Source organism: Cavia porcellus, unplaced genomic scaffold, assembly GCF_034190915.1.
Source record: "Cavia porcellus strain 051 isolate PalLab524CR breed Dunkin Hartley unplaced genomic scaffold, mCavPor4.1 scaffold_16, whole genome shotgun sequence".
Lineage (NCBI taxonomy): Eukaryota > Metazoa > Chordata > Mammalia > Rodentia > Caviidae > Cavia > Cavia porcellus.
In genome coordinates, this window is record NW_026947499.1 from 35,469,597 (window position 1) to 35,489,977 (window position 20,381).

Sequence of the window (20,381 nt, forward strand, 5' to 3'; positions counted from 1 at the left end):
GACTACTTTCCTTGAGCTAGGTTCTAATGGGACGATAGAATTTTGAGAGTACATTAGGGCTTTGTAGGCACAGGAACAGGGAGGAAAAGTATAAGGGACATCTGGGGAGCAGCCAATAGCCCGAACTGGCAGGAGATAAGCAAGGCAAATAACATGAAAAATCATACAGATCTTATTGTAAAATAGAAGTAATATATAGATAGCATGTATAAAAAAATGATCTACTAGGAGACCAAGGCAGGAGAACCTCAAGATTGAGCATACAAGACTGTTTCAAAATATTAAATAAATAAATAAATAAATAAAGCAATGGAGGGGAGTGGGTCAACAGGGATATAGCTCAGCTGCGTAAGTGCCGGCCTGGCAAGCACAAGGTCCTGAGTTAAGATTTCTGGTACAAACAAAACAAAACAAAAAAACACATGGGGGAGGAGGGTTCTGGGAGCCAAGCATGATGGTGCAGGCCTCTAATTCTACCACTCTGGAAGGCTAAAGCAGAATTCCCAAATTCAAGCCTAACTTAGGTAACACTGCAAGACTATCTCAAAATAAAAAGCATGAGCTAGGTTTATTAGCACATACTTGTAATCCCAGCACTCTCAGGAGGCTGAGGCAGGAGGACTACCATGAGATCAAGGTCAGCCTGGGCTACAGAAGCTAGTACAAGGCCAGCCCGTACTACATAGCAAGACTGTCTCAAAAAAAAAGTACTACAGGGTTGAAACTAGCTTAGAGCAAAGGCCCTGGGGTTCAATGCCTACTATTCAAAAATAAAAAGATCCCAAGTCTGTGAAAAGGGTATAAGTAGGGGCACAGAGGTCACTCAAGCATACTCACTGTACTTTTCTTGTATGTCCCTGCAGTTAAGATTTCCTGTCAGTATTCACTGAGCTTGTGTGCAAGTGCTGTAGACATGTTCTATTGTTTGTGTCCTCTAATCTCAGTAAGTCCAGGGGTTTAGTGACCAGCCTGAGTACACATGGCTGGAACTCAGGAGTGGGGAGGGGGAACTCAGACCTAGTATACTGGCTACTGCCTCCACAGGATCCTGGGGCTTGGGAGGAGGCAACTGAGCAAACTAACCAATATCAGGAACACACTGCAGGCCAAAGAGGGCCTGTCAGATTCCAGTGGAGTCCAGACTCTAGTAAAACTGGCTTCCTTTGGCTCCCAGAGTCCTGCCCTTTCCTAACAGGCAAGATGTGATTATGGGCCATTAGGAGAATGAATAAACAAGTGGATTGCCATTTCATATAGGTAGAGATTTCATAAGCCCTGGAGATTTCATAAACCCTACATTTCACACTAGAAAGCAAATCTCAGAGAAGAACCTTGTGTGATCAAAGGTGGGCAGGTCTGCAGTCAGCTGTGTTGCAGGTGTAAGTAGTAACAGGGCACTTGCTTATTAGTTATCTCACCTAAGAGATTCTGCCCTCCTTTCCTAAAGCCACTCCCAAGCAGGACGAGAGGCTGAGATAGGCTGGTCCTGTCCGACAGGCCATCAGTGACACCAGAGGGCTTTTTCTTTTTTTTAAAAATTTTTTAATTTTTTTAAAACTTTTTTGGTACCAGAAATCAAACTTAGGATGTCACACTTGCCAGGCAGGCACTGTGCCTCTGACCTGTATTTCTGGCCCCAGAAGACTTTCTTTTACCTGGAATACCTTTTGAGGTGATCTCATCTTCTACCAAAAGCCTCTGTTCCTCTGCTGCCAGACATGGCTTTGTAATCACTGGCTTACCTTTCTGCTGAAATAATGCATGTTAAAAATTGAGGTGCTGCCCAATGTGGTAGTATACACCTGTAATCTCAGCACTCTGGGATGCTGAGGCAGGAGGATCAAAAGTCTTGAGTCCAGCCTGGGTAGTTTAGCAAAATCCTGTCCCAAAATAAGGTAAATATTTACACAAAGAACTACAGCTGAGGTAGGGGTATAGCCCAGGTAAAGCACTTGCTCAGCATGCAAGATCCCCAGCACTAAAAAACAAAACAATTTAAAAAAATCACACTTGAGGCTATAATTGGGAAACTTCCCCAATCACCCCCATTCACTTCAAGTCAAAGTGGCATAGTAATCTGCAGTTCCACTGTCCACAGCTACCTGGCTATGGAGAGGCAGGACTGACCTGTAAAGTTTCAGCAGCTGTGTGGGCAGTGTAGTATAGCAGTTATACAGGAAGGCTTTGGGCTTTCCTTGTGTGCAAATCCTGATTGTGTGGCCCAGGACATGTTCCCAACCCCCGAGACCATCTCATCACCTGTAAAATGTGGAAAACAGTATAGCTGTCACAGAGATTAAATGAGATGATGCCTAAAAGGTGCCTGACAAAGTCTAATGATAAGGTAGGTATCAATTAGATGTTTCATTTATTACTGTTGGATTCATAAAACCTAGGAATGGCCAAATAGTATGGAGTAAAAGATTTTTTCTAACATAGTAGCCCCTTGCTTCTTTTTTTTTGAGACAGGGTTTTACTATGTAAGACAGGTTGGCCTTGAACTCACTTAGGTAGTTCAAACTGGCCTCAAACTTGCAGCAATTTTCCTGCCTCAGCCTCCCAAGTGTTGGGATTACAGGTGTGCAACACCACGCACAGGGCTACAGAAGCTTATTTGATATTGTCCCTTTGAGTGCTCAAGGGTAAAAGCTGCAAAACACAGCATTATTCCCTAGAGAACTGAGAAAGCAGAGAAACAAAGGAATGATGCTGATCCAGACTGGAACCCAGCTCTGCTTCTCAAGAGCTACATGGCCCTGGGAAAACTACTCAACCTTTCTGAACCTCAATTTTCTTACCTGAAAAATGAAGTACATAATACCCTCCTTATGGGAGATAATACATGTAAAACCAAGCAGGTTCCATGACAAGTTCATAACAGCTTTGCTTCCAGACCAGACCCTCTTTGGTATTAGTGGTCTGGCAATTGAGCAGCCAAACCTCTCATCTACCTATATGAACCCAAATATTTCCTAAGTACTGACTCTGAGTCAGACAATGCTCATAGCTAAAGATCTGTGGGGAGCTGGGATCTTCCTGCTGCAGCTACCATAAGGGACTGAAACAGCAACTGGACTTTGTATCAGCCTGAGGGCTTGCAGCTCTGCTTTGAAGGAACACTATATTCCACACAGGCCTGCTAGAAAGCTGGGCTTGCTCCTTTTTTGTTTCCTCCCCACACAGGGCCTTGCTATATAGTACAGGCAATTGAGCAGCCTGTACCCCAAACCACCCCATAATTAATTGATTCTTAGACCTTAGGAAGATCCCAGGCAAGAGCAACAAGCCTATGTGGTGATAAACTTCAAGTGGAGAGCAAAAGTCAGAATCACAGGACCCCAACTCTGGACTCACCATGGGCAGCACATACAGTTATTATCTAGGGAGCAAGTTGGCACAATGCAGCACTCAAACCCACAGCTGGGGTAAAGGACTACAAACAGCACTGTGGTGCATCCAGACTTATGTCTTAAAAGTAAATCAGAAAAAAAAAAAAAAGGTAAATCAGGTGTGGGGGCACATGCCTGTAATCCTAGCATTTAGGAGGCTGAGGCAGTACAACTGCTGGAAGTTGGAAGCCAGCCTGTACTATATAGCAAGGCCATGTGTGGGGAGGAAACAAAAAAGGAGCAAGCCCAGCTTTCTAGCAGGCCTGTGTGGAATATAGTGTTCCTTCAAAGCAGAGCTGCAAGCCCTCAGGCTGATACAAAGGCTGTCACTGAAATGCATCCTTCTGAAGGATGCAACAAGACTGGACAGAAGACTGGTCACCTAGGGTGCCTGCAAACAGCTGCTGGCATCACACCTGAACAGCTGGAAAGTCAGGACTACAATTATGACATCTGCCCCAGTATTCCTGGAGCCCTAGCACTGGCCTGTACAGCAGGTCTCTATCATGAACTCAAACAAGTCTGGCTATCAAGAATCCACATAACTAAGGGGCTGAGGATTTAGCTCAGCAGCATAAGCGCCTGCCTTGCAAGCAGGCAGTCGTGAGTTCAATCCCCGGTGCCGATAAAAAAGAAAAAGACAAAAAAAAAAAAAGAATCCACATAACTAGGCCCCCCTGGGGTCTGCTCTGCCCAAAGCTGTAGTTTCAGAAACTCTTATGTCCTCAGACAGTGTTTCCAAATGCTTCTCTAGCTGAAGGCTCTGGGAGCTCACAGTACATCTATTGCTGCCTGCAGATTCAGCTGACACTTCAGCCTGGCATTCACACCTCTCCATATTCCCTCGACTTTTTTCCTGCCCCCCCCATCCCCACTCTTAGAACAGCTCTCATATTGAATACTCCACAATGCCTTTACTACTGAGTCCTTTAACTCTCTCTGGATTCCCCACCCCAGCCTGACACTGTGAAGACCCAAACATCCTTGAGGTCTTGGCTCAACATGTTGACCTCCTCTCACCAGTTCTTCACTAACACAGTTTCTCTTCCTGGAGAAGTGACTAGAATGACAAAATTGAGGCTTCCCTTTTTAGAGACTTGTGTCACCAAGTAAGGCTGTTGGTACCCAGCTTCCTATCTCTTTCTTAAAGTATTATAGGTATCTGAGACCTAAAACCTCATCCCCTACATGAAATTTTCTTAAGCTCCTCCCCATAACATTTTTTTTTCCTATCAACGTACTGTTATATAGTCTTATTTTACCAATTCACTTCCTTTCTCCTTTAGGATACAAATTCCTCTAGGGCCACATTTTATTTGGACTTGGCAGAGGCTCAAAGTTCAATGAGGGAATACAAACCAAGGAGCTGGTTCTGTAAAGGATCACTGTGGGTCCTCAATAAATAACCACAAGACAGGAGTAATGTGGTGGCAAATGTAGCCTGGGGACACAAAACGCTGGGCTCAAAAATCAGGGCCTGGTTCCTGGAAAAAACGACCCTGGAAGAGTCAAGATTCTAGCTTCAGGTTTCTTATGTGTAAAATAGGGTCAAGGATGGTATGACTTCATTATGAATTCAATGAAAATCTACACAAAGCCTCATCTCAAGGCCTGGAGCTTGTAAGCACCTAATTTCTAATTTATCCTCCTCCTAAGTTAAGAGGTTCCTAAACAGACTGCATCAGAATCACTTGGGGAACTTATATATAGGGCCTCCAGAAACTGGTCAAAGACTTGCCTTTTAAATTTTTATTAAAATTTTTTTTTATTATTTTATTTTTGAGACAGGATTTAGCTAAATCGCTAAGTTACCCAGGCTGGCCTCGAACTCACCATTCTCGTGCCTCAGCCTCCCAGACCTGCTCCCCAAACCCTCGACAGGGTGTCTCTATGTAGTTCAGGCTGGTCTCGAACTCTCAGTGATCCTCCAGCCTCAGCTTCCCAATTGCTGGGATTGCAGGCGTGCGCTACCGCGCCCAGCAACCTATGCCTTTTCAAAGCTTCCCAGCTGGCCTGCCAGCGTACAGGTCTGCAGACTGGCTCTCAGTGCCACAGGTAACACTAAAAGGCTCCATTTTCCATGCCTGCGGATCAGTTCAAAGCCAGGTATACTACTCCACTGGATAGTTGACTATAAAACGGAGATAATAAACGGCAAACCCCATGGACTGCGCAGAACCCCAAGGCTCGGGGGCTGCCCATCCTCCACATCCAACTGCCCAGGGCTGCTCGTTCTCAAGAGGTTGGCCACACGGCTACCGTGCCAGCCAGGCGCTCCCGGCCCACCACCTCAGCCCTGCAGCCCAGCCCCGTAAAGCTGGCCAAAGGGTGCCGCGCCGCTCTCGCCTGCTTCCGCCGCGGTGCGACTCCCCTAGACCCTGCTTTTTGCCGCGCACGAGGGAACACAGTTCTCTCAGCCTAGCCAGCGCTCACAGCTCGACGCGTCTCCCTCTCTCCTTCCCCTTCCCGGGCCAGTGCCCGTCTCAGGCCTCACCATGGCGACTGCTATGCGTCCGGGCCGCGGGCTTGGGCTTCTTGGACCCTCGGCCCTCGCTCAAGGGCGGCCGGCAGGTCAGAGGTTAAGAAAGACAGCAGAGAGCGCGTGCGCCAGGGAGTGCTGGGCATGCGCATTGTCATGGTCTCGGGAACCAGCACCGGCCGTGACGTACGCGGGGCGGAGCAGAATCTCTTTGGGGGCGGAACCTGCTGTGGGTTCAAAGGACTATTGGACTCACGTAAGGGCGAAGGGCGCGGCAGGACCGTGGTTCTCCAGCAACTAAGGAGTAAGGATTCTGGGAAATGGGTCAAATGTGGGGCTGTTTATTCTTTTGATTTCGCGAAAATATTTAGGACCAAAACATAAAATAAACAGACACAGTATTGAGTTGGATGCCAAATTCTCCGGAATATTTAATAAAACGAAGAACTTCAGGGCAGGGGATTTAGCTCGGCGCACCAGCCCTGCCACAGGCAAGCACGAGGAAGTCCTGAGTTTGAGCCCCAGCACCAAAAAAAAAAAAAAAAAAAGAATTTCAAAGGTTTCTGCTTATGAGATAACGGACACTCATTTCTTCCACATCTGCCCTCAGATGACACTCGCGGATGTCTACCTGACGCTCTTCATTGTGCTGTGACATACCCTCCATCCTTTCGGTTTTTTGGTTTGTGTTTTAAAATAAAGGGTCACTGTGTAGTTCAGGATAATCTCAATATTGGTACGTAGTACCTCCACACCTGGCTTCGTGTATTTTTGGTGACAGTTTTTTGTTTGTTTGTTTTTGTTTTTTGGTACCAGGATCCAACTCATGATCTTGCACTTTGCCAGGCAAGCCTTGTGCCACTGAATTATATCCCCAGCCCTCGTAACAGTTTTTTAAGATATAATTCACATGTGATCTGGATCATTTTATTTTATATATTTATTTTTTTGAGACAGGGTTTCCCTATGCAGTTTAAACTGGCCTTGAACTCACAGTGATCCTCCTGCCTCAGCCACCCCAGTGCTGGAATTACACCCAGCCTTTATTTTTGAGGTGAAACCTTACTGTGCTGACCTCACACTTGTAATCCTTTTGCCTCAACCAACTCAGTAGCTGGATTATAGGTATGTGCCACCACACCTGGCCTCAGCTTATTATTATCTGGGAGGGGGTACCACTCAGGACCTTGCACTTGTCAGGCAGGAGCTGCACTGCTGAACTATATCCCCAGCCCACTTTCTATTATTTATTTATTTACTTTTTGTACCAGGAATCAAACGGAGTACCTTGTGTTTGCCAGGCAGGTGCTTGTACTACTGGGCTTATATTCCTGGCATTATTGTGGTTTTTTGACACCGTCTCATTTTGTAATTTCAGCTAGTCTTGAACTCAAGGCTTTAAAAATTTACAATGATCCTGCCATCTCAGTGCTGGGATTATAGGTAATGTGCTACCACACCCAGCTCTCAAGTCACCTTCTTAAAATCTGTAATTCTGATCAGACATGGTGGTACATGCCTGGAATCTCAGCACTTGGTAGGCTAAGACAGAAGGATAGCCATGAGTTCGAACCCCGCCTAGGCTACACAGTGAATTTAAGGTCAGCCTGAACTACATTTCGAGACCCTGTCTTTAAAAAAAATCTGTAATTCAGTCAGTGCCTTTTAGGATATTCACAGAGCTGTGCAATTAACATAAACGTCTAGTTTCAAAACAATGTCACCACTTATCAGCATTCTCTACCCCTTCTCACCTCCAGCCCTTGAAACCACAAGTCTGCATTCTGTACTTAGGGATTCTGTCCCTGTGGAGTGTTGGCACAGGACCAGCACCCACAAATATTTGGTTATTGGATGAAAGTGGGCTGCCTTGGATTATGCTATAGACCACTGCCCTGCTTTCCTTCCGTTTCCTTAGCTGTCCAGATTCTTTCTTCCATCACCTACGCTGCCTTTCCTTTGGTCTGAAATGTTTTCTTCCTGGCTCTCTGTTTGGCTGTCTCCTTCAGGTCTTGGCTCTCAAATTAAATGAGTCATTCTCTCAGATCCCTGAATACCCTGGCTTACCCCGGCTTTTTTGTTGTTTTGTTTTGTTGCTGTGAGAGGGTCTTATTAATGTAATCAGCCTGGCCTTGAACTCACTGTGTAACTCGGACTGGTCTTAAACTTATAGCAATCCTCCTGCCTCAGCCTCCTGATGCTGACATTACAAAGGTGTACCACCACACTCTCCTGGCATGCATCTAAATCTAAATCACATCCTTTCACTACTTTCTTCTCAAATGCTCTCTTAACACTGTTCTCCTGCAGACAGTACAGGGTTCACTTGTGCAACAAAGTTATATTAAATTTAAGCTCCCTGGAAAACTCTCTTTCCTGTTAACTTCAGCAGGCTAATACATCTAGGCTGTTGCTGGGCTCCTGAGTGTTGAATGAAATGAAATCCCAGCAGCCTGCATCTAAAAAGCCTTAGAAGAAAAGTTGAGGCTGGGACTGGAAGCACAGGGCCTAACCACTCTCACATACTCGTGTCCCCATCCCCTTTTTAGTCAGAGACCAGAGAACACAAAAAGTGGCCAGCTTAAAAAAGTTTAATTGTTAAAAACATCCAGGGTGTATGCAAGCTGGTCCCTGTGGAATTGATACTGTACCAACCGAGCAATCAGTTTGGTGAGGCTCCTTTTCCAGGCGTCAAGCCTGGGAAGCAGGGCAAGTGGTCCCAAACCCTGAGGTGGAGGCTGCTTCAAATGACTTAGTGGAGGGCCAGCTCCCCATACTTTTGTCTGGAACTGGGAAACAGGCAAGACTGACTGGCACGTAGTAAACAAAAGTGCTGGACAATGCCAGCCCAGGCTGGGATTGGCCGGGGTCAGCAGAAAGAGTAGGAGAGACAGGGAGCCCCGGGCCTGCCCAGGGACATGCTGCTCATCCCTCCCAACCCCATTCACATGCTAGCAGGCAACTGAGGAGAAGCAGCTGGTCCTAGAGAAAGCAGAGATGCAAACAATCTCAAGAAATTGCAAGTGAGCCCAGTGGCCACAAAAGTGCCCAAAGCCCACAGGAAACCAGGGCTTCTGGGATGGGGTGTGCCAGGGCCAGAGATGTCTTCCAGTTTGGAGAGATGTGAGGTATGCAGGAGCACAAAGTGGTTCTAGGAGGTGGCAGCAACAGCTGAGGCCAGAAGTGACTGGTGTGCAGGCTAGTCCTGGGGTGATAAACCAAGAAGTAGAAGGCCGTTAAGAGGCCTGAGGAGAAAAGAGATGTGCTGCAGTGTACACGAGAGGGGCAGCGCTGCCAACTGGAAGAGCTGGGCCCATTTGCCATTCACTCACCCATTCATCCTCATCCACCCCTTCAAAGGAGTCTTGGGGCAGTGGGTCTTCCCGGTTCCCCAGCTTTGCCACCATAGCATTCAGTAGCTACAAAGGTAGACAGGAGAAGAACTGAAAGGAGCAAGACTCACTGACCTGCAAATCATTACATCCCCCATGGTTTAAAATTCAATAGTGTCGTAAAAAGACTTTTCAAGTAAAACTCTGCCAGAGTTGATGGGCTTTCATTGAAAAGGCCACAAGGACTGAGCAGTGGGCATCCTGGCACATACCTATAATCTCAGCTATTTGAAAGGCTGAGGTAAGAAGATCACAAGATAAGGCCAGCCTGGGCTACTTAAAAAGACTGTCTCAGCAATTAAAAAAAAAAAATTAAGGGCTTGCCATGTAGTTTAGTCTGGTTTTGAATTTGATGTGAGCCTCCTGCCTCAGCCTCTCAAAGTGCTGGGATAATTATAGGCATGTGCTACCATGCCCAGCAAGATTAAAATTTTAAAGAACTGAGGATGTAGCTTAGTATGCTTCCCTAGCATATGCAAGGCCCTGGGTTCAATCCCCAGTATAGCAAAAGAATAGAGACAAGAGAGTTAGAGACACAGAGACTATGGCATGGTGCCTCTGTCTGTTGCTGCTGTCTGTTGCAGCGCTCAGGAACTTGAGGCAGGACTGCCTCAAGGCTCACATGTACACCAGGGTCCCAAACACACTTTGGCTCCCAAACTCCAGCTTTGGCTATATTATGCTGTCCAGGGTGGGGCCTCTCACTGCCCTCCCTCGCTTGGCATGCCCTGGGGACAGCATATGCAGGGACCTAGAAGGTCTCCCCACAAAACTCAGTGGACATATATGTGGCTCCTCTTGCCATTTGGGTCACATTGAGACCTGAAGGACAACTAAACAAGGACACTAGCCAGGACCCCTGTCTGTTCTGTGCACAAGGCCAGCTCTCCCATGCCTACCTCTTCCTTCTTTTGCTGGTCTGACTTCTCTTCCAGGTACTGCACTGAGGATGGGGCTCGCCGGGTAGGGGCTTCTCGGGGTGCTTGGCTCACTGGAGTGGGGCAACGATAGGCATTAGATAGTCCCCTGGGTGGGAGCTGCTTGGTGCCACCCCAGAGGGATTCTCTGGCAGAGACCCGGGAGGGTTTTAATAGCTACTGAACCTCCTTCAAGAGGCCTGCCCTGGGTAGTAGCAGGTATGTTGAGTATGTGTGTTGGGGGTAGGGTCTTGAATAGAAACCCAGACCACAGGTCCTGCTCTCCAGAGGCTCAGAGATGGTCTGGAAACATGGTCCTTCATCATTAAGAGCCAGAAGTCTTGGTCCACCAGCAGGGAGAAAGAATTGGAGTCTGCCCCCTCCTCCAGCCCTGCCCAAACTCCCCTGTTTCCTTCCCATACCCAGCCCCATATTCCACCTGGGGTCATGCCAGGGGGCTGCAGGCTGAGCAGCTGGAGCTGTCCATTAGCACCTCCCAGCCAGGCCTTAGCACTGAGTACTGGCTCCCAGGTCACAGCTGTGTCCGGGAACACATCATCTTGGAAGAACTCTTTCTGCAAGGGTAGAGGGGATTATCCTGAGACCAAAAGCTAGGGCACCCTGACACCAAGACTTGATATACCCACCCCATACACATGCTGGAGTTTCTATGAGTTTTAGATTTTCAGCAGAATATGGAGGCAGGTATTACAAAGAATGAAAAGCAACAAGGTTTGGGGGCAGGACCAGAGAGAAACTAAAGTCCCTGACCAGTGTTGAAAATGGGAACTAAACACTGAAGTCCTTGGACCCAACCTCACCCTGACTCGGGGAAGGCGGAATGCAACAGGTTCTAGGGACGTTTGGCGCAACCGCAGGCACCGGGCAAACTCCACTTCCCGCACGTCACACTCGGTCTTGGGCAGGAGGATGAAGCCCTGGGGAGAATGAGGAAGCAGGAGCTGGAGCCAGGAGTTTCTGGCTGAGCATTTTCACTTAAGACTGCCAGGACTTGCCAGGTGTGGTGGCACACACCAGTAGTCCCAACACTTGGGAGGCAGAGGCAGGAGGATTGTCACGAGTTTGAGGGCAGCATGGGTTACACAGTGAGTCTGAGGTCAACTTGAACTATATACCAAGACCCTGTCTCAAAAAAATAAATAAATAAATAAAACCAACAAATAATAAGACCCTCAGGACCATGGCCTGTCCCTGGACAGTAGCATATGGGTAATGTGCACAACTGGCTCTCTAGTGGGAAGAGGCCTGATGTGTAGTCCTGAACTATTTCTAGAATATTTCTATTTCTAACGCCTACCATGACCCACTCAAACCTGCGATTCTCTCGCCTCAGCCTCTCAAGTAGCTGTGATTACAAGGGTGTACCACCATGCCCAGCTCATTTTTAGTAATACAAAATATAACAACTAGCTCTCAAAATTCCTACATAATTTCATAGCCAGCTGACCACAAGTCACAGTACTCTGATTCTGACTCCTGCACTTTCCCTAGTGGCCACCAGAGGGTACAGAAGCCCTGTGAGTCCACCTGGGGACAGAGGCTCGGTCCAGGATAGCCTTACCTTGTGTGGATCAGGTGAAGTGAAGCTGTTGCATTCCAGGAAGAAAGGAGCCTCAGGAAGCAGCTCATATAGAAATACACGGGTGTCACCCTGGGGGGGCGGTGAGGGCAGGAAGGTGACAGTGAAGTGGCAGCACCAGCCCCTCCCCTCACCCTGCCCTCTCAGCCCAGCCCACCTTGCCCGTGAGGAGGACCAGGCTGGTGTCAGGGTCGTAGCTGGGCAGCAGGGTGGATGGTGCCACGTCAAGGCCCAGGACTGCTGAGGGGCCACTGGCCAGGGCATCAGCCATGTACAGCAGCAGCTGGCGCTCACTTCGACTGCCAGAGGGTTAGGGGAAGAAGCAGGACCTTAGGGCTGGAGAGGCCAGGGAAAGGGCAGAAACTACCTCAGGGACCCTGTCCTTTCTGGGCTAGGAAACCTGAGGTCCACTGGGCAATGGGAACGCTGAATCCAACTCTAAGAAATGGCCTGACTAGAGTGGCGGTGTGTCAACCCGCTGCTCTGTCTGCCTCTGTCTTCCTCTAGACTATGTCCCAGATCCCCAGTACAGTGCTGACCCTGCTCTGGGTTTCTTTCCCTCATACTGCTCCTCAAGTCTGCTCCTGTGGACTGCAGGGCTTTCTGGCCTTTCCCCCCAGGCTCCAATACCTTCTCGGTCAGCAGTCCCTAATAGTCTTGGTCAGCAGCCCCTAATAGGACCCAGCTCAGATGACACCTCACTTTGGAGACCATCCCTGATTCCTCTTCTAAAGTGTATTTGGGACCATCTCCCTGGTCTCCCTAACTAGCTTGGTTCTTTGCTTCCTGTGCTACACTTGGTCTCTAATAGGCCTGGGCTCTTGGACTTGGCTTTCACTCTGGGATCCCCCATTGTCTCATTTTCCCTGCCCAACCCTCCCTCTCACAAGTGCATTTGTTTACTTACCTATCCATCCATCCACTCATCGATCTATCCCTTCATCCATCTGTCTACCCACCACCCAGCCCTACTCAACCAGCCAGTAAGTGAGGGGTTGGAACAGGTTTTGCAGGCCTGACAAGTGTCTGCAACTTTAGGAAAGGGGACTCAGGTGGAAAGCCTGGGAATGGTGGTCCCTGAGTCCTCACCTGTCAAAGCCAGACACCAGCAGACAGCAACCATCACATACCCAGACAATTCGGGCTCCACGGCCACCCTCAGGTCCTGGACCTTCCTGTTGAGATGCAGCATGTAAATCCTAGCCTGGGTCCCCCAAGCCAGGTCTGGGAGCCACCCCCAGCCCATAATTGCTCACCTGAAGGGGTTCAGGACCACTCCTGGGCTCATAGACCCGCACATATCCATCCTTGCAGACAGTGGCGAGCTGCTGCCCATCAGGACTCCAGTTTAGACCAAAGATCTGGGAACAGGGTGGGACATGAGAGGTAGCATCTCACCCCATGGCTGAGTCCCTGCCTCTGCAGCTGTCCTACCTGGTCTTGGTGGCCCTGCAGCCTCAGCCGCTCGGCCCCAGCCTGAAGGTCCCAGATCCGGATAGTGAGGTCATAGGAAGAGGAAGCCAGCACATCGGCTGCCAGTGGGTGGAAGCGCAGAGAGTAGATTTTCTCTGTGTGGCCTGGAGGAGAACTGTGAGGTGACACTAAGCCCTTCAAAGCCACTACCCCACCCAGCCCCATCCCAGGCTCTTCTGACCCATGAGCACAGCCTCTGGCGTGGTGAGTACATCCTTCAGACCCCCTGAGGGCACCCGCCACAGTCGGATCCGGGCATCTTCTCCAGCTGCACAAAGAGATCAATAGCTTCCCATTGTTAGACCCTACCATCAGTTTCCTTACCCCACTCAGGACCTGGGACTCCCCCTCAAGCCAGGATCACAGTCTCCTTACCCACGGCGAGGCGGTAAGGGTCAAAGGGGTCCCAAGCCAGATCAGTTACAGCTGCCCTGTTCTGCAGCGTGGGCAGTGCGATGTCAGGCAGGCGGCCAGGATTCTTTAACTGTAGGAGGTGCCCCAAACCATGGCCCATGAGACCCAGGTAGGAGAGTTGGTCCCAGGAGCTGCAAGGTAACAGGGTATCTGGGCCCCCACCCCCTGCAGATGTCCCCACTGATGAGTGGCCCAACCTCTCTACCTTAGCTACCTCTGGTTTGAGCCCCCCAGCCCAGTGCCAACTGGAAAACTCCAGAAAGTGAGGGAGTAGCAGTGCAAAGTGAATGAAAGAGTTCAGGCTCCAGGCTCAGGTGGTCTGGGTTTGAACCTAGCTCCACTTACACAGCTGTGTGACCTGGGCAGGTCACTCCCTGTGCCTCTTCACCCTCATCTGTAAAATGGGGATAAGAAGGCATCTAATGCATGGGGATGTGGCGGGGGGGGGGACGACTGTGTTTGCTGGCAGGTGTTTTGATATATAGTCTTTGCTTAATGAGGCTTGGTGGGTAGGTAAGGCAGCCCTGGTTGGGCAGGATCACTCACCTCAAGCACAGCTACCTGCCCACCACTGCTCAGCAAAGGCACAGCCACATGCAGCTGGTTGGCACAGAAGCCATCACTCTCACCAGGTGTGGTGAGGTTAAGCCCCTTGAGGTTGGTGATATGACTGTCTCGATGCAGGACAGTGCCCTGAGCATGGCGGAACTTGGAACTGGGGCCTGGGAGGTGGAAGGAATGTGGAGCTTTGAGTCAGATGCTGTGCCTGTCCCCCCTGCATTCTGGACCTTGGTTGCTTGCTTCCTTCATCATGGGAAGGTGCCTGAAGTGTGCCCAGGCCAGGCCTCTGCAGAGGCAGTGCACACATTGGGAAGCTCACCCTTGCTTCTCTGCACCTTGAGGAATCTCAATGGAACCCCAGGGCTCCAGGAAACACTGCTTGGGAGTCAGTGGTCCAGGCTGCCTTCTGATTTTACAGATGACACTTAGGAGCCTCATGTTAGCAGGTAGGCTGAATGGACAAATGATTGCCTAGAACTGCAAGTCTAGGCAAGTGGGGGTGGCCCTCATAAAGTCTCCCCTGAAGACTAGGGCTAGATGGCTAGCCAGGGGTGGGATGGACAGAGTCCTGACTGCCTTACCTAGAAGACTCTGCAGTGACTTCTGACTGGGACTGGTGCCAATGCCACTGGTGCTGGAAAGTGAGGCCCCCAAGCTGGAGGGTGTGGAGGGTGATGTCAGCAAGCTTGGAGGAGAAGAGAAGCCCTCCTGGGGAGAAGGTCTTGGGTCAGTCAGCAGGCCCTTGGGCATGCTAGCCAAGGAGAGAGACAGGACACACCTGGCCGACTCCAGGGCCATCACTCTGGGCCTTTTTAGGCCAGACCATGGGCTGGGCATGAGCCCCATTGTGAGTGGGGCAGAACAGGACTGCAAAACATAGCAAGAAGGTGGGCTGGGCTGTAGGCTATAGGGACAGTAGATAGCAGCTCTTGAGTCTTGGATTCATAGGGATCTGTGACTAGTGAATCAGAACTGCTGATGGTGTAAGAAAAGCCAGAAAAAGTCTCATTTCCTTGATGTCTGGTCAACTTTATACTGTATTTTTTTTTTTTTTTTTTTTGAGACAGGGTCTTATATTGCAGCCCAGGCTGGCCTTAAACTCATGGAAATCCTCTTGCCTCAGCCTCCTGAATGCTGAGGCATTTATCACCGCACTGGCTCTTTTTTTTTTTGGTACTGGGGATTGAACCCAGGGCCTTGTGCATGCTAGGCAAACATTCTAAACATTCTACCACTGAAATATATCCCTAGCCATTGTTACACTTGATGATATAAAAGACCATAAAGAGCATCTGGCAGGTGGCCCATACATGCCTACCTTTGATTTTACCCTGCTACCTACTGTAGCTGTCACATCAGTCATGGGTGGGGGCAGCTGGTACTTACACTTGGGTCTGTGTTGGCCTCTGGTGTCTCTGCAGGCTGGGTTGTGACAGACGGAGGCTCCGTGGGGGGCACCAGACAGGAAGTGAAACTGGGATACGGCCGGCATGCAGGGTTGAGGCTGATCTTTTGCACCTGTGGGGAGGCTGGCAACTAAGGTAGTGAAGCTGTAGGGATGCCAGTAGGGGGCACAATTTGTCAGGGGGAAGGGGACCTCCATAGAGGTAGGATTCCAAGGGGTAAGGCTTAGAGGTCAGCAGAAGGCCCCACAAAAAGCTGGACTGGGGGTTTCCAGAAATTGATGGCACCGTAGGGAGCGCTCAGCCCTACCTGCTGGTTGCTCCCGGACCACCAGGTATAGGGGTTGGAGGCAGGAATGCAGCCAGTTGTGTCCGGGAACAAGTCCTCATGGAACTCTACAGTCTGGTGCCAGAGAGTTAGGTCAGGGAGGCCTGAGTTCCCCAGACCCCCAGCCCTCATTCAGGACCCCCTCACCTTCCGGGGCACATGGTGGCTAATGGGTACAATGGCTGCATCACTCAGCTGTAGGACACGGAGTACCTCGCAGTCCATAACACTTAGTGCTCGCCGGGGCACAAGGGCTGCCCCTCGTAGCACATTCTCCAGGATGCACTGGGTCACTGTCAAGGGTAACGTGGCAGAACAATCAGGAAAACAGAGACTCAAAGGAGAGGGAGAACTGAAGGAGACAGGACTCACCTGGGCTCAGTGCTGGTTGCTGCAGGGCCACCTCGTAACAGTACAGCTGACTCTCACCCTGAAAAAAGCCCAGCCTGAATGTCATTCACTGACCACATCCTGGTGGCTGAGATCTAGCGCCAACTTCCTCTCCACCTTCTGTTCTTCCCCAAGCACCAGAGCCACAGAACCACAGTGCTGCCCAGGAGCCAAGCTGAACCCTTAGCACTTCCTGCCTCAGTTGCCTATCCTCATCTTGCATGCTGAGCACCAGGGGTGTATGTCAGCATTTATGGTATGGTGAACATGTCTTGACACTGCTTTATTGGTCTTGTTCTCTTCAGGGCAACTTTGTAGGGGGTCACATCATCTTGACCCCACCCAGAGGAAGATATCCTGGTAGTGGGGTGTACTGTTCTAATTCTTCCTCTTTTGGGGAACAGAAAGGACACTGTTTCATAGGTTCAACTTTGGGTGGTGACATGAGTTGAAGCCCAGCTTCATGCTCACCTTTCCTGCCAGGACCAGGAGCCCGGAGTCTGGGTCCAGCAGGGGTATCAGAGACCTGGGGAGAGAGGGCCAGTGGGCAGGGGGGTAATAAGTGGCAGCAGAAGCAATGTGTGTCTTATTATCCTAAATCGGGACTTGGAAGGTAACACAGTGACCAGAAGCCACTCAGCTGCATTAGCCTACCCCTGCTAGAACCTTCCACCTCTTTCTTTGTACTGTCCAAGTGCCACACACACAGCCCCACATCCAGAAATCTTGCCCCAAGTACCCAGCCATTTACCTGCTTGTGCTGGGCCTGTCCACTGAGGATATCAGGCCCAAGTTCCATCAAGGATCTTCTGAAGACCCCAGATACATCCCCATTCAGGGCTGCCTGTACTCAGTGGGGTCCATCCCTGCTGCTCTAGCTTGGGGCTAAGGTGTGGTGCCACCTGGGATATTTCCCCCAGTGCTTTGGAGCTTTAAGGTATCTTAAGAGACTCAGATCCCTCTCCAATTCAAAGTCCTTTGCCCAAGCCTGAGCCAGAAGCCCAGGCACAATGGCTCCCACAGCTTCTGGGCTTCCGGCTATTCTCAGGTCTGCAGTTCAGGCTATGTGGGCAGTATGTTCCTGCCCTCTCTGCTTCTGAGGTGAGGGTCATGTCAGGAGGACATGGTGGCTGGGACTTCAGAGAGCAGGCTAGAACTTCTCACAGCCCTTATAATGCTGTGCCAGGCCCTGCCTCCATCAGCTGTCTGCCACTACCACTTCCCTCCCTATAGGAGCCCATTTCCAGCTCCCTGGGTCTATACATCCTGCCTTCCAAGCCCATAGCATTTGAGAGGGGCATCCAGGAGAATTTATAAGGGTGCTTTCTGATTCCAGCTTCTGGTCTTCATTTTTTGTTGCCAGGGACCCTTGAACTTAGACCTCCAGCCTGACACCATCAAACAGTTCTCCATCCCTGTGTGGTCACAAGTCACTCAGCTGTGGCAGCTGTCTCTTTTCCTCACTCGGGCAACAAGGGACCCATCCTCATCTCCTGAACACCAGTTTCCTTGCCCACCTCTCCTACTCTGCCAGGAGCTGAAGAGCAGGCTAGGAGGCTGGGTGGGGCCCTGGGTGCTTCTACAATTTCCTGGAATCCCCAGAGCTGGTAACAGGCCCCTAATTATGTTTAGCTGGCAGGGTGAGCTGGGCTCAGTGCTGCCCTTTTCAACCTGGACTGACCGCCTCCAGCTGTGGCAGAGGTGGTGAGTGGGAACAGAGGTAGGTGGCCTGGGCGTGCCTGTGCTGGCACTTGCACTAAAAGGGTCAGCATCAGGTCCCCTTTAGTAGCTCCCTCTAGGCTTTACTCATTCATTTATGATCAGTTATTCCTTTAATGACCTGATCTGTCCCCAGCCCTCAGCCCAGCCTATACCTGAGACCACAGATGAGTATAAGAGACCCTACCTCTATCCTCAAGAAGCTCATAGCCTGGTGGTACAGGCAGATATAGACACAACTCCACAGCTCAACACATGAAGGAAAGGTCTAAAGACCTGCAGCAGGCAGCAGGACAATTTGGCCTTGGATGAGTGCCTGGGAGAAGGTATTTCTCTGATTCCAATGTGAGGCAAAAACCAAACAGATCACAGGGTAGTCCAGGCAGCAAAAGCAGGATGTGAAAGGTCCGGAGACAGGTGGGTATGAGGCCTTTTGAGGGATGGAAACCTGGGGGCCTGGGTGAGGTTAAGGAGTTAAGGTTCAGGCTACGGTGGGCAAAGCAAGATGGCACAGGCCCGGTAGGGCAGGAGGGGAGTTACGCCTCTAATGAGTGATGGCCATCAAAAAGCTGGTAGCATGTTTTAATTGAAGCTGGTATAAGAACAGGCTGGGAGAAGTGGGAATAAGAGGTGACAAATGACTTCGAGGCAGAGGCTGAGAATAAGTGGGCTCAGCAGGAGCCCCTATGGTATCTCTGCTGCCTAAGTGAGATAGAGGAAGAGGCCTGGGGCTCCACTGGGGCAGTGATGGCTCAGCTGTGCTCTAAACCAACCTCCTGAAAAGCCCTGGGCTGGTCTTCCTCATCCCCACCCTGTTGGCTCCTGCCCACTGACTCAGGACATGGGGGCAGGAAGTCATAGTAGGCAGGGCTGGCTCCTCCAACAGGCCAGTCCAGTCCTCCCTGCCTCAGGCAGAGCCACCTGGACAGCTCTGTCAGGTAGGAGCATCTTGCTGTCCACAGTACAGGCTGGAAAATAGGGTCATGGCACTCAACACCAAAGGTTAGTCAGTTCTAACCTTAGGCCTTATAAAGAGACTGACCTGGATCTAGATTTCTTAGCAGAGGATCAGACATAGCGCCATCACTGCCTCTCCCACTGCACAGCCCCTAGGTGTTACCCCGAAGGACTTTGACCCTGTCCTGGGCCCCAAGTCATAGAAAGTCAAGAGTCAAGATATGCTCTAACCTTCAGACCAGATCCCAGAATGATGACACCAACTGGGTTGAGAGAGGGGTCTTGGGTCTCTGATATTGCTACCAGCTCTCCTAATGCTCCTGTGAGACCACAGGTGGAAGGACTGGGATGCAAAGCTCTCAGCCTCCTCCTTCAGTTCCCCCTCCATTCATCTTTCCTGCTTCAGGTCCCTTCCAGATAGCCTGACATTGCCCCTGGTCCAAACCAGACCTTCGGGCCAGGCCTACCCATACATGCTGGTTCCCTCTCCTCACAGGGCTTCTGAGTAGGGTAGCACCTTGAAAATAGCAAGGAAAGACTAGGTAAACTCTAGAGGTTTCTTGGAAGCTGCCTCTGAATGAATGGGGATGTAAGCCCAGGGCATGAGATAAGGCAAGGGTGGACACTTTAGGCAGGGCAGGGCAAGGGGTCTTTCTCTATCAGTGAGAACTGGCCACAGAAGCGAAGGGCTTCAAGGCTACAAGGAAGTCCTGTTTCTTGGGGAAAATCAGGCTAGAGTCTTTTAGACTCAATAACCTTTTCCTTCAGGCATTGGGATGTTCCCAAGGGCCTAGAGAAGTCACACAATGGAAGAGAAAAAGCATAGAAACAGTCTGACCAGAGGCCACACAACAGGAACTGACAACCCAAATTCTTTCGAGCCAATTGGGAGACTTCAGTAAGTGAAGAGCCAGGCATGAAAAAACAGGGAGGTATAAAGAAAGGGATGACCCATGAGCCCAAGCTTTGGCCAGAGAGGTCAGCTGCCATTCAGCAGCAGCAGAGACTTCCTGTTCAAAGGAAGCTGGGAAGCCCCATTTTAATGCAAAACCACCTGATTTTTCAGTACTAGCCAAAGCTTCAAAGTTTTTAAACTGTCACAGTAGCCAAACAAAACATAGGCCAGCTCTGTTCAGGAACAGAGAGGTTTATAGCCACACATGCCCTACATCCATGACCCAAGAAAGTGCAGGACACAGCGTCCTGCCTGTCCTGGGGAATGGACCCAGCAGAGGCCAAGGAGCTGAAAGAGGACATCTAGGTGACTGTTGCAGCCAGATTCTGCTTGGCCCCTGACAACTGGACACAGGTCATGTTGTCTCCTGGAGGGAGAATCCTCCAGAGACTACCAAGTTCCCA

The 20,381-nt window shown here is 50.1% G+C and overlaps 1 protein-coding gene across 8 annotated transcripts in view; it reads right to left on the minus strand.

Moving 5' to 3' along the window:
- Positions 1 to 20,381, minus strand: part of Coro7 (coronin 7) — a 77,192-nt gene that overhangs the window by 3,215 nt on the left and 53,596 nt on the right. For 5 of the 8 annotated variants that reach the window (XR_010039817.1, XM_063226403.1, XM_063226405.1 and 2 more), the window contains 18 exons: positions 16,818 to 16,872; positions 16,329 to 16,386; positions 16,104 to 16,249; positions 15,939 to 16,031; positions 15,612 to 15,743; positions 14,807 to 14,933; positions 14,211 to 14,386; positions 13,626 to 13,734; positions 13,432 to 13,518; positions 13,212 to 13,354; positions 13,034 to 13,138; positions 12,867 to 12,952; positions 11,935 to 12,076; positions 11,760 to 11,849; positions 10,999 to 11,115; positions 10,617 to 10,752; positions 10,160 to 10,251; positions 9,201 to 9,287 (listed from right to left, as the gene is read on the minus strand). Coding sequence is in view for 6 of the 8 variants with exons in the window: in XM_063226403.1 (XP_063082473.1) it covers positions 9,201 to 9,287; positions 10,160 to 10,251; positions 10,617 to 10,752; positions 10,999 to 11,115; positions 11,760 to 11,849; positions 11,935 to 12,076; positions 12,867 to 12,952; positions 13,034 to 13,138; positions 13,212 to 13,354; positions 13,432 to 13,518; positions 13,626 to 13,734; positions 14,211 to 14,386; positions 14,807 to 14,933; positions 15,612 to 15,743; positions 15,939 to 16,031; positions 16,104 to 16,249; positions 16,329 to 16,386; positions 16,818 to 16,872 (1,981 nt within the window). In the remaining 2 variants the exon portion in view is untranslated. Of the gene's footprint in view, positions 1 to 1,655; positions 1,747 to 2,127; positions 2,260 to 5,883; positions 9,074 to 9,200; positions 9,288 to 10,159; positions 10,252 to 10,616; positions 10,753 to 10,998; positions 11,116 to 11,759; positions 11,850 to 11,934; positions 12,077 to 12,866; positions 12,953 to 13,033; positions 13,139 to 13,211; positions 13,355 to 13,431; positions 13,519 to 13,625; positions 13,735 to 14,210; positions 14,387 to 14,806; positions 14,934 to 15,611; positions 15,744 to 15,938; positions 16,032 to 16,103; positions 16,250 to 16,328; positions 16,387 to 16,817; positions 16,873 to 20,381 lie in introns of those variants that run through there. The other 3 variants (XR_010039818.1, XM_023560759.2, XM_005007467.4) reach the window with 3 other exon arrangements.